Source organism: Anneissia japonica, unplaced genomic scaffold (genome assembly GCF_011630105.1).
Source record: "Anneissia japonica isolate Jap-2015-1 unplaced genomic scaffold, ASM1163010v1 scaffold3551_len20012_cov138, whole genome shotgun sequence".
NCBI lineage: Eukaryota > Metazoa > Echinodermata > Crinoidea > Comatulida > Comatulidae > Anneissia > Anneissia japonica.
The window spans coordinates 4,177-16,536 of record NW_022743146.1 but is presented as its reverse complement, the minus strand read 5'-3'; the positions used below and the strand labels follow the sequence as shown (position 1 = coordinate 16,536).

The following is a 12,360-nucleotide window of genomic DNA, read 5'->3' as shown; positions in this document are numbered from 1 at the left end:
CTGCACTTTGGAGTGAAAAGGGCCTTTTGATAGTTACGGATGCGGATCGTCAATGTGAAATTTGCTGTTTAAATTACTATTAAGTGTTACCCCACGAAAAGTTGACTTGGTGATATTTAAAATACAATTATTTAATTAACAAACAACGGGTTAAAGTCACAAAAAAATGTAGCCTAAGTTTAATAATTTAAACCAAAGTAGAAATTCCAGATTTTGCTGTTTATTAAAGAAAGATGTTTATTGTCTATGCATTTTATATGGTCAAGTTCACCACCGCTAGTCTTAAATTGGTCAACGGACGGTTACAATGGACAAAACTCCAACGGCAACATTTACTGAAATCAATATTGTTTTAATTCCTCATTCATGAAAGTAAGTTTTGTTGCAGGATTGGTTGTTATATTTATATTGGAAAATAAAATAATGTAAAATAAAGCTAAGTTGAGCTAAAATGATGTACACGGTACGTTGTTTTATAGTAGTATTTAATTTAATTTTAACAACATTTTGTAAATGCATTGTATATTCAATTTATATAAAATTGTATTATGGTCTAACGAATAACCGACGGATAGCTTGAAATTACTTTTGACACTACAGTATATAAAATATATATATTTGCATTTGTTTAGTATGTGGCCAAAGAGTATATGGAACATTATTATTTTGTTGTGCAATATTGTTAGTGTAGTAATTATGTATTGTAGATGTTAATAAAAGAGGGCTAGCTATGCTCGAGTATTATCATGTTTTAAAAATACAAATACTGAAGTAAATGTAATAAAATGTAATCAATTCAATTAAAAGACTTTCATTTTGTTTCATTTATTTGTCAACTTTAATGATTTTCTAAACTACCACACGAGTTCCACCTTAAGATGCAAATCAGTAAACCACAAATTAAACGGAGAATGGGACTGAAATTTTTAATATTGAATATATGACCGAAATTTTATGCTGGTAAAATAAATAAATATGCTGTTTAAAACCAAACTTACCAACAATATCGAAAGGGCTTTCTTAGTTGGAAGGCCCGGCCATAGACAATATTTCGTAAGGCTGTCAGTACGTAATGTATAATCAGTCAATGTTTGTGAAGCACAAATATGTAATGATACAGGATTATGTTTACAGCACAGTATTGAATATTGCCACCTCTTTATAATTTTTGAAATACTTTAAGTCATTATTTTAATTGTAAACAAAAAACAAATTACCTTCTAAATAAGACTCTGTTTACAACAGTTAAGATAAAGACAGGGAAGACACCAGTGAGAGCAAGCAAGGGGACAGCCACCTTGGGGAGTGCTTGATTTAAATTTTGATAAGGTACACAAGTTCACTTTATATATTTATTTTATTATTTAGTGAAAATATGCCTTTGTATCAGCGGCACTCACTGAAGTGGTGCGTTTCACTTCCTGCTGCATACTGCACCACTACTGAACGCAAATGTTTGTTTGTAATTTATGGAACTCCAATACATCACAATACAATTAATAAAACAAGACATAAACAAAATTCAGTTGACAGAAAAAATAAGAAAGGAATGCAGGGGATAAGGACTTGACTTATAAGGACCGAGGTTTTTTTCCGTAGATGTCCCCACAACAGAAACAAGACCATAACACAGTATTAACAGACCCATCAAATCAGAAATTGTTTAACGTTACAATTAAAGTATAACAGTTTATTTTGAGTTTTAACCTTATTGAACAAATTATTCCAAATAATGATAGAATTATAATTTAAAAAGATTAAATCTTTTTTATTATAATTCTATTATTAAATTTTACTATTATGTGAATGACTAAGTTTTGTAAAATTTTCCTGTAAATATTGTGGGCTTATAACCAAAAAAATGATGAGCCTTTCTTTGAAATAAAACGAATACTTTTGTTTTGAACAAACTGTAATCTTAACTTATTAGTATTAATAACTCCCCAATACCAACTTGTGATAGCATAGCCAATATGACTGAGAGCCCCAGTGAACACATGATAATTGTTTTGTTTTAGACTTGAAGTATCTAATTTGCCGGTACGCAATTATTTTCAATCTATTGTTGACTTTTTTAACTAGCGGTATGATATCACCGATACACTGTCCGGTTAAACATTGATCTAGTTTTAAACTTTATCACCCTGCTACCTTATACTGAACTGTACTAATGCAATTTTTTTTCATAATGAATTCTGCCATGTATTGTTCTTCCTCTGTCAATATGTGTAAATCGTGTTAGTGGAAAAATTATATTTTAATATAATAATATGTTAGGCTTACATAGCGCTCATTGCCAACAGAGCCTCTAAGCACTCATTATTTGGCCTACACCCAGTAAAAAATATACACTATTTGCTTTCGGATTGGTGCATGCGTCTGGCGCTAAAATCTTAACAAACAAGTTTTAGTGTAACTGCATTATCTCTTATTAATTAAACTTGTTTTCTCTTCGTCATTACTTATTTTCAGATTTGACCTTTCCTGTTTTTGACCATTATGCATAACCGCTCCTGTACATGACCACTCCTGTTCTTCAACTTGCGCAAAGAATAGATAAATAATCATCCCAAAAAGCTGGATGCCGGCAGTTATTGTAAACATTATGGACCATTGTCCCAACACATTCTGAAAGTTAAAATGGAATTAAATAATATAATTGATATATCTAAATGTATGCTTAGGATTCAATAATAGCGTATGAAATTCAAAAAAAATTGTAAGACTTCTGGTAACATGGCAAAATAAACACACCCACCTTTTGAAAGAATTCTGCATTAATATTATCATGAAACATTCTTGTAGTAACAGTTGGTGGCTAACATTGGTCCACCGGACCGTCCATATGATAGGCCATTTTTGGCGTGAAACTGACGATAATTACATGATGTCAGATAAGATTTAGAATAAAAGAGCAGCTCTAACCTATTGGTATCATTAACAGTATAGGCCTAATAAATAAGGTAAAAACATTTTCAGGATAATCAATACATAAATAATCTTACATTATCTTGCGTTAATAATCCAACAATGAAAGGTCCAATAAAACCAGCAGTACTGGATATCGTCATTACGACACCTGTTATTATCCCAGAGTACATTGGAGAAAGGTCTATCGGGTTGGAAAGCACGGAATTCCCTACTCCATAAATTCCAAAAGTAGTTATAATAAGAAACTGCATGAAGTATTCATTACTGCTAGCATATCCAAGAGCAAGAAGACAGACAGCTGGTATTCCAAGTGCTTTGAATAAAGTGTAAAGCAACAATTAAAAGCATTCTACAATGTTTTAAAACCTCATTAAAATAAATTGCGCTAACCTATTGGTATCATTAACAGTATAGGCCTAATAAATAAGGTAAAAACATTTTCAGGATAATCAATACATAAATAATCTTACATTATCTTGCGTTAATAATCCAACAATGAAAGGTCCAATAAAACCAGCAGTACTGGATATCGTCATTACGACACCTGTTATTATCCCAGAGTACATTGGAGAAAGGTCTATCGGGTTGGAAAGCACGGAATTCCCTACTCCATAAATTCCAAAAGTAGTTATAATAAGAAACTGCATGAAGTATTCATTACTGCTAGCATATCCAAGAGCAAGAAGACAGACAGCTGGTATTCCAAGTGCTTTGAATAAAGTGTAAAACAACAATTAAAAGCATTCTACAATGTTTTAAAACCTCATTAAAATAAACTAACGGAAACACAGTTCAAACATTGAAATGTCGTAATTTGTGGGAAATCTTAAAATAATGAGACAAGCATGCTTGTCGGACTAAACAGGTGATAGCTTCTGTGTGTTCGCTGAACCGTAGATATCTCAATTACTGTACATTGCTGCTAGCTCTCCTTGTTTGTCAGCTGGAGGGCTGAAATACAAGTTACGATAGTGCACCGTCTTTCGGATGAGACGTTTTAAGCGGATGGTCCCGTGTACAATTATGGCCCATGTGCATGTTAAAGAACGCAGTACACTCTTCGGAAGGAGTAGGGGATTGTCTCCTGGTGTACTACCCAATTTACCACCAGAAGGACCCGACTGGAAACAAGTTTTCAATCTTCGTTGGTGTGATTCACACCAAAAATACTCTCCTCCATCAGTCTTATAATGAAAATAGATAACATAACAATTCCTTACATAAAACTGCATATAATTTTCGTGTATTTAAGGCGCTAAGATATTCACGTTGAATAAGAAAATCCATGAATTTCCCATATAGGACAGCAGGTACAAACTGAGATATACACATTAGGAGAACCAAAACACCAACCTGTAAGTCGAATAAAAAGTGAAGAAAAATTAATAAAAGTTAATGAAGGAGTATTTAATATAATAATCAACGCTACAGCAGGCCCGTAGGCAGGATTTTGATGGAGAGGTGCGTTTTGCGAGCGAAACGAACCTCTGGCTGTGGGAGGGGCCAGGACCCCGCAGAGGTGGGCGGAGCCCCCCGGAAGCTCCAACGAATTAGTATTTAGAGCGTCTTATAAATAAATTTTTCCATTCTATTTAGATTTTTTATTAATCTGTGTTGTTAGGGACCTAAAGTTGTAACTTTTTATGTCCTTTACATCTGCCTGCAAATAACAGTTAATTGTTGATAATGGATCCATCTCCAATCACTGGAGCTGATAATTTTCAACAAATTTCGTACCACAGTTATTAAAATCAACGGCTTGAAGAGCTGGCGAATAATGCAATGCATACTATAGCTAGTTTTTACTGAATTAAGAAAGTTATAAAAAAAATTTACTTTTGAAATTTGGAGTGTGAGTGGGTCCGACAAACCTGCATTTTGAAAGCCTTATATATAATGATTTCTGAAACCAAAAGTTCTATTTATATTTTCATTCATTTTGGGTGTCGTAGGGACCTAAATAAATAACGTCCTTTACATATCTGTAGGCCTACAGATAAAATTTTTAATAATGGATCACTGCAATCACTGTAGCTGATAATTTCAAACAACTTTCGTACCACAGTATTAAAAATCAACGGTTAGAATAACTGGCAAAATCCCATTTCCCTATAATTAGTAAAATAACCATATTAGTAAAATAATAGGTTTAAAAAAGTGGACTTTGAGGGTACAGGAGCAGGGAACTAGAGTGGGGATTTGGGGGCCTTATAATTGATTTCTCAAACCCACTCTTAAATTTTCTATTTTAATTTTTAATAATTTGTGTTTTTAGGGACCTGAAGAAGTACACTGTTTTATGTCCTTTACATCTGTAGGCATCTAGATAACTTGTTCATATGGATCAATTTGTAATCACCGGAGCTTGATCATTCCAACAAATTTCATAACACAGTTATTAAAAATCAACAGTTTGAAGAGCTGGCAAATATAAAATGAAATGCATACTATGGCATTTAGCAATAATTAGGAGCAATTTTGTGAAGTAATAGGTTGAAGAAAGTGGACCTTTTGGAATGGGGAGGGGGTGTCCGCAACCTCTGCACTCCCTGCCTACGGACCTGCCTACACTATAATATTGTTCTTCAGCTTACTGCTAGAGTTAAGCTTTAGAGTTAACCTTAGTACTCAAAGGAGGCGTAAACTTTACACTTACTGTTTGAAAATTGTATCCTAAAACTGAGGACAAAAATGTTGGTATATCCGTAAAGAAGAAATATACGCCAAAGTCGAATGAAAAGTAACTTATGACGATTGCCAAAACTGGTGGCGAGGTAAAAATGGACAGCCATGGAACGGATTTAATCTAAAATATGATTTGAAATAAACACAGAAGATTAGAATATTAGTTAATCATTATTATTAAAAACAAAACTATTCACATCACGTTTGCACTATAAAGAACCTAGTATATCCTTCGAGACGAGTAGGGGGATACCCCGGTGCTGGAACAGACATCACCTGTAGTGTAACCGGGTAGCACAGACACGAAGGGACCCTTAGGGGTGAAGAAAGTAATTGGTCGAGTTCCTAGTCCACATATCAAGCGCCCTGAGCATCTTACATTAGATGGATATGTGCGCTATATAAAACTACACTATTATTATTATTATTATTATTATTATTATTATTATTATTATTATTATTATTATTATTATTAAAATGAAGTAACATTACACTATACATATCACATTTATACAACAAAATGTCGAATACAATTGATATAAAATGTATATATAAGTAAGATTAATATAAAGAGCTGTTTAATTAAAGACGTTACGAAGACGTCCTGTTATTATATTTTGCATATACATCTATATTTACTCGCTTTGGCATATCTATTGGTTTGATAATTTAAAAAAAAACTTACTTTGATATCCGATTCCATTGGACTTGGGTTTGAATCGAGCAAGGCGAGCTCATTCTGTGATATGCATGGATGTTCGTTTGCTGTATCGTATACAAACACTGTCCAAAATAAAGCCAAAATCAAGCCTACACTGCCTGTCGTTACACCATTTTCCCCGTAGAAAAGCGGTTCGATAAAAAGTGGAATAATAATGATAGAAATATATAACCCAGTTGAATACTACAATGAATGTAAATGAATATATCTAAACGGGAGAACGGATTAATCACACTGATTTTTCTGTATTTATCTTTTTTCTTTGTATTTTTTTGTTATTAAGATATTTCTTGGTTAAGATTTTTTTCTATTTTCCTATACTTATTTCTGACAGGAACTGTATAATATACAAGATACAAGATAACTTTATTGTCCGAAAGGATATTACATTTGGATATTACATCGTATGAACAATTTTAGAAAGTCAAACTCATGGTATTCAAACGACCCATTATCTCCATGGTTGATGACCCCGATAGTATTGTAAGTGGCCAAATGCCGCCTTGATGCTCTCGAGATTCCAGGTGGTAAAGGCTTCGAAAACTTTAGAATTTTACACTAAACTGATATAATCAATTTTAGGGTCTCAAACTAGGTCCAGAAATTCGAAATAGGGGGGGGGGGGCGCGATTTTTTGTCGACGACTCAGCCTAGCCGGTTGGTGGCGCTATTTGCTGCCATGGCTTGTTGCGAAGCCTAATCAACAACGAATACAATGACGTAAAGATGACTTAATTGTGTTTTTGGAAGGAATTCTTATTGCAAATACAACTGTTAGGCACAAAGGAGGTCACTTAATATGTAACAGACTGTAGGCACTTATTCGACCTGACTGTAGTTGCTGGCAAAGCTATAGATCTGAATGGTTACTAGTAGGCTCAAGCGCATGGGGTCACGATTGATTTACTTTACGCCTATGGACTACCTTGTATTATTATTGCAGTACTAGAACAAAAAACTTAATGTCTTTTCTCCATCGTCGGAAGTATAACTCATCGTCCTATGCCAGTGTGCCAATGATTGTAGTAGTAGTGACTTTTTAAATGTGTTATGTCTAGTATGTTTATGTATACTTACAAAAAGCAACGGTGTGTAATAGTTATACCAGGGAGATAAAAATTCTAATTGTTCACGTACTAATAATATTATAAATAAAGCAATTAAAAATGTATTTATTAGGCCTACATGTTTACAGACGTTTGATTACCAGTACTTTGATTACTGAAAGTTTGGTAACTGAAGTTAATCGAAGACGTATGACGTATCAGGAACCTAAATGCTAAACCTTTACTTATTTCAACTTTAAATAAATAAATCAATAGTAATAATAACAATAATAATAATTGTCATTATACAGTAAAACAAACTTTAATTCAATTAGTACTGGTTTTTTATTTTCTAATTTCAATACCTATTTATTACTGTTACTGTTTGATGGTGTTTCTTAGATACGGTACCTTTTTCGTTATGCTTTTATTTTCATAACTTTTACAAATTTTAATGTAACTTAGCTGCGAAGTGGTTTATGGTAGTTAATGCATAAATAATGTCACGTACGAACAATATTTGTATTAGGCCCTCTAAATCTAGGTTAGTTCACTCATCATTTTCGGACATCAACCTTTTCCATTTTATTTATTTTTTTTCCTTTGCGTTTTTAAATAATTTATGTTTTTTAATCAATAAATTGATTTAATTTAATTCATGGACAAAAAGCTCACGATCGCAAAAAAAGCTCTTGTAACCTTGTCACAAGCTTTGGCCTATTCACTCAATAAGCGGAAGCCGCTGCAAAACATCAACATGAAAAGAATATTACAATTTCACTTGTAATTATGATAGTATTTAGCCTAAGTTTCCTGATTAGTAAAATATGAATTATGCAAATGAGTAATTAGCATATCACACACTTACCAAAAACTAATAACCTCATTCTTCTTATTACCATCTTGAATTATCCCAAGTTTGAAATTAATCGGATTTACCTAACTTTAGTTATCGTAGTAACAAACAAAGGCCAAACAGTGACAACGACGACGACAACGACGAAAGATGAAGATATCTTAGGCAAAAACAATAGCCTCCCGGGGCTTTGTTCCTTTGGGGAGACTAATAAACTCACTGAATAATAAGTATGATCGCCTTAACAACATATTAACAAAATACCTCCAATGTAAATTATAAATTTTTAAAGATTTTTAGCGAAGTTTATAGATGCTATGAAAATGACGCCCTACATTTTACGACGAACCTGTGGAAAACAGTGGTAGATCTAGGGGGTGAATAGGGTGGCTAGCCACCCCCTTAGTTTACCGTGAAAAATAAAATAATGGTCGCTCGTCTTGTTTGTGCGATTCTCGTGTACTCTGGAAAAACATACACTTTCTATTTTAAGCTTAGGCCTACTTCTTTTCAGATGCCACCTAAGATCGTCTAGCAGTCTACTAATTCAAAAAAAATCTCAAATGTGAGGCGATGCCCTTCCCAAAACCACCCGCCCCTCCCCCTTCCCCTCGTGCCTTCTCACCTCCTATTATCCACCCCTTTGCTAAATCCTAGATCTGCCACTGGAAAAATCCAATGGCGTAGGTATGGACAGGGGCCCAGGGCCACATTTCGGGCCTGTTCAGTAGACTTATAGATCTAGAAATAGAAAAAAATCCTACTTAAGAACCCTTCAATAATATTAGGTTTTGGTGGCCATAATTATTGATTATGTTCTTTTCAATTTACCTATTACGTGCAGTGGTGGATGCAGGAATTGAAAATAGAGGGGCCAGGGAAGGACCACAGATGGGGGTCTATACAACCTCATGGTTTGGAGTTACAAAAAAATGATCATGGCACCTCTAGATTTTTATAGCCTGCTTGCAAACCCCTGCTTCAATTATACTGAAAGCAGGATGACCTTATTCGTGCCTTTTGAATTTACTCAAGGCTATTTTCTTTCATTCAGGTGTGTTTATGCTTTGTATCACAGTACGATGCAGTAAAATACCTTTTAAAAGCATTTCTGAAGCAATTGAAAAATCAGCATGACGGATGTTTTTGTTTGATATTTAACGTTTGTTCAATTGTTCATGTTTTTAATCATACATACTGCTTATAAGACACTAAAAAGTAGAACATATAAATTAACCATGGATTCACATTTGCGAGATGGTCAGAAAAAAACTCTGTATTAAAGGTTCCCAGCAAATGTCTTGCGCCACCTTGCTACACAACTGCCAAAAGCGCAAATTCTTACCTGCAAAAGCAATTGATATTATGGTATTTAACTCAGCTTTCGGAGCCCAGTTTTGCAGTAAGATGACAGTTGCAGGTATTACATTTCCCTGCGAAATAGGAAAAGATTTGGTTATTTAGGGCCTTTATTATTGAATAATGACTCTAATCCGTTTGCCCAGTGTAAACAATTGGTTCATGTGAGAGTAGGGGCTAACCCCGTGTACTATTGTGGACATACGTGAGCATGCGTGCACCGGTTTACCGCCAGGAGAATAAAGTTGCAGTGCTATTCCACGCCGCGAGCCCAATGAGACTTTGGTATAAACCGCTAAAACTATATTATTACTTATATAAGTATACGAAAACATAATGTACCGCCATTAGCATGGACAATTAATATAATGTAATAATAAGTGAATAGTTTTGTGTTTGATCAAGGAAATTTATTTTTTACAGTAACAACTGTCATTGTCCTAGACTTGCCACAAGTCTCTAATTTATGGATTTTTCGTAGTATTAGCACATTTCGGAATGCGCCACCAGCGTCAGTTTATGTTGAGAAACTTTTTTGATAAGAATTACCCAGAAGTATACTATGGAACGCAAATAAGTAATATGGAACGCCATTTGTGCAAAAATCGATTTATTCTTAAGCATTTCGACTGATTAAGACAAAGATTAGGGACTGGAACCCAGTCTATCATTGTCCCTACTACACCCATAAACACATAGTCAGAATAAAGAGGGAGCTTTCGACGTAAAACATAACGACGTCACTAAAGTCTTCTGCGCATGCGAGAACGTTAAGTTCTCCTCGTCGCGTGGATTCTAGGACGCAATTTGGCCAAATCTACGTATGCAGAGAACGTAGGACGCCCAGTATGACGTTCACGCATGAGTGATTCCGTTCTAGCGTTGCGTCGTTGCACAAATCGAAAGCTCTTATATGAGCACTTACCTGAACCATTCCGTCTAAACCTCGCAATATCACAACTAGGCCAACACTGACTCCTGCTGCCCATGGTATTAAGATTGATAGAATACTCGAACAAATAATTGAAAATCCAATCATTCGTTTGCCGCCTATACGTTCTGCCAACCAACTTCCGGGTATCGGCATGATTGCGTAACCATAAAAGAAAGCTCCAAGTATCATTTGCTGTGTTTTTTCATCCCAATCGAAAGTTTGCACCTGTTTTTAATGTTTTTTAAATAGTAAACAAAGTAGCACAAGCAAATAATAATTGATATTCTATTTTAAAAATTCCATTTTAAGAACCTGTTCATAATCATTATTTTGTTTAGCCGTCGGCACAATATTGTTTGCTTACTTTTAATCACAGTGGTTGTCTTTTTGATTGTAAATTAAAATTCTTAGTTCCGTGTCTGTCTGATATGTAGGCCCCTATGTATTTACTCTTTAATTGTGATTATTTTAACGAAACATTATATTGTTATACCACCATTAAATAAATGCTATAGTGAATCTTGACTTACATTATTGTCGTTGCTTTTTGTGGTGTTAAGTGGCAGCTCTATTTTACCAACAGTCAAACTTGTGTTGTGACGCACCATCACAGTGATGGCGATACTTAAATTAAACCTTATAGTATAGAAAAGGACGTTTGCCACAAAGCAAGTGCACGCAATAAAATATCGTATCATCGTAAAGATGGCTAAGACGGATTCCAATGACTGTTTGCACAATTCTAACACAGCCTTGCGGCTTGCTTTGGGTCCAAGACTTTCTCTTTTTCGCAATTGTAGCACAGTCCTCCCTACTGTGGCCTGTTCCAAGTAATTTTCTTATTCACAATCCAAGCTCAGCCTTGTCTATTAAATTCAATTCAACTTTTACTTTCAAGGCCTAGCACAAAACAGTATATACAAACAATAAATAAAATGGGTCAGAAAGATTAACTAATCACTCAATCAAACAAATAATGAATCAATCAATCAATCAACCAGTCAATCAACTTAAAGACAATGCACGATGTTCTACAATCAATGTCTACTGTACTGGTAAATACAACAACTGATTCCACTTCAAGTTCAATTTTGAATCACATATCATTTTAGAACAAACACATTTGATAAAAGCTATTGCAACTCTTATCAATTCTGGTCTTAAAACTGTAGGCCTACACAGATTTCCTGAGATATTCATAGAATGAAGGTACGTTATTGTTGTTACCTGCTACAAAGCCCTTTCTTTCTTCACAATCCAGCACAGTCTTGCTTAGTTGTCTGCTCAAAGTTGTTTTCTTTTTCACAATCTAAGTACAGCCTTTCCTGTAGTTACCTACTTAAGCACTTTCATTTTTCACAATCCAGCACAGAGGCCAACTCTAAAGACTGTTTTCTGCTAGGATAATTTATTTGGTTCCTGAGCTCTGATTGGTTGACCACATTTTTCCGCATCGCAAAATGTAGAAACAGTTCGAACTGCCAATCGCTTCGCGAAAAGTAGAAACGGAGCTACCAATTCGCTTAAGCGAAAACTTCGATGGAAATGTGAATACAAGTGCGCATGAACGACGTTTTCGATTCGAGCAGAATTTGCCTAGTGGAAGACCGGCTTAGGCTTTTTGTTTTTCAGTCAACGTCCGCTTCAGTGGAGGGGCGTGGCTTGTATAGTGACATCATGCATAATTATACCGCCTATACCTGAAAGCATCACAAATACTGATGTGACTAATGTGACGTTAGCGAGCAGACTGAGGCTTAGTTTTGTCATGTTTTGTGCTGCTGCTAAGGCCTGTAACAAACTGTTGGGTCCATTTCCAGCCTACGGG

At 34.8% G+C, this 12,360-nt stretch overlaps 1 protein-coding gene across 2 annotated transcripts; it reads right to left on the bottom strand.

Moving 5' to 3' along the window:
• Positions 1 to 819: 819 nt before the first annotated feature.
• On the bottom strand, positions 820 to 12,112 carry LOC117119394 (sialin-like). Of its 2 annotated transcripts, XM_033264193.1 has the most exons (9): positions 11,760 to 12,112; positions 11,063 to 11,168; positions 10,524 to 10,757; positions 9,585 to 9,672; positions 6,302 to 6,435; positions 5,588 to 5,737; positions 4,152 to 4,284; positions 3,402 to 3,640; positions 820 to 2,628 (listed from the first exon to the last, which is right to left on the bottom strand). In XM_033264193.1, exons 2-9 carry the CDS (start codon positions 11,138 to 11,140, stop codon positions 2,422 to 2,424), a joined length of 1,263 nt encoding a protein of 420 aa, XP_033120084.1. In that variant the 5' UTR covers positions 11,141 to 11,168; positions 11,760 to 12,112; the 3' UTR covers positions 820 to 2,421. The 2 variants fall into 2 exon arrangements, 1 of the variants encoding a protein (XP_033120084.1); XR_004447177.1 differs by lacking the exon at positions 820 to 2,628 and adding an exon at positions 2,684 to 2,925 and having other exon boundaries at positions 3,322 to 3,640; positions 11,063 to 12,112.
• Positions 12,113 to 12,360: the final 248 nt, after the last annotated feature.

Coding starts and splice junctions, on each gene's coding strand:
- LOC117119394 (XM_033264193.1), bottom strand. CDS start 11,140: ATGGTGCGTCACAACACAAGTTTGACTGTTGGTAAAATAGAGCTGCCA. Junction 6,436..9,584: donor AATATCAATTGCTTTTGCAG/GTAAGAATTTGC, acceptor GTGTAACGACAG/GCAGTGTAGGCTTGATTTTG. Junction 5,738..6,301: donor CAATGGAATCGGATATCAAA/GTAAGTTTTTTT, acceptor ATCATATTTTAG/ATTAAATCCGTTCCATGGCT.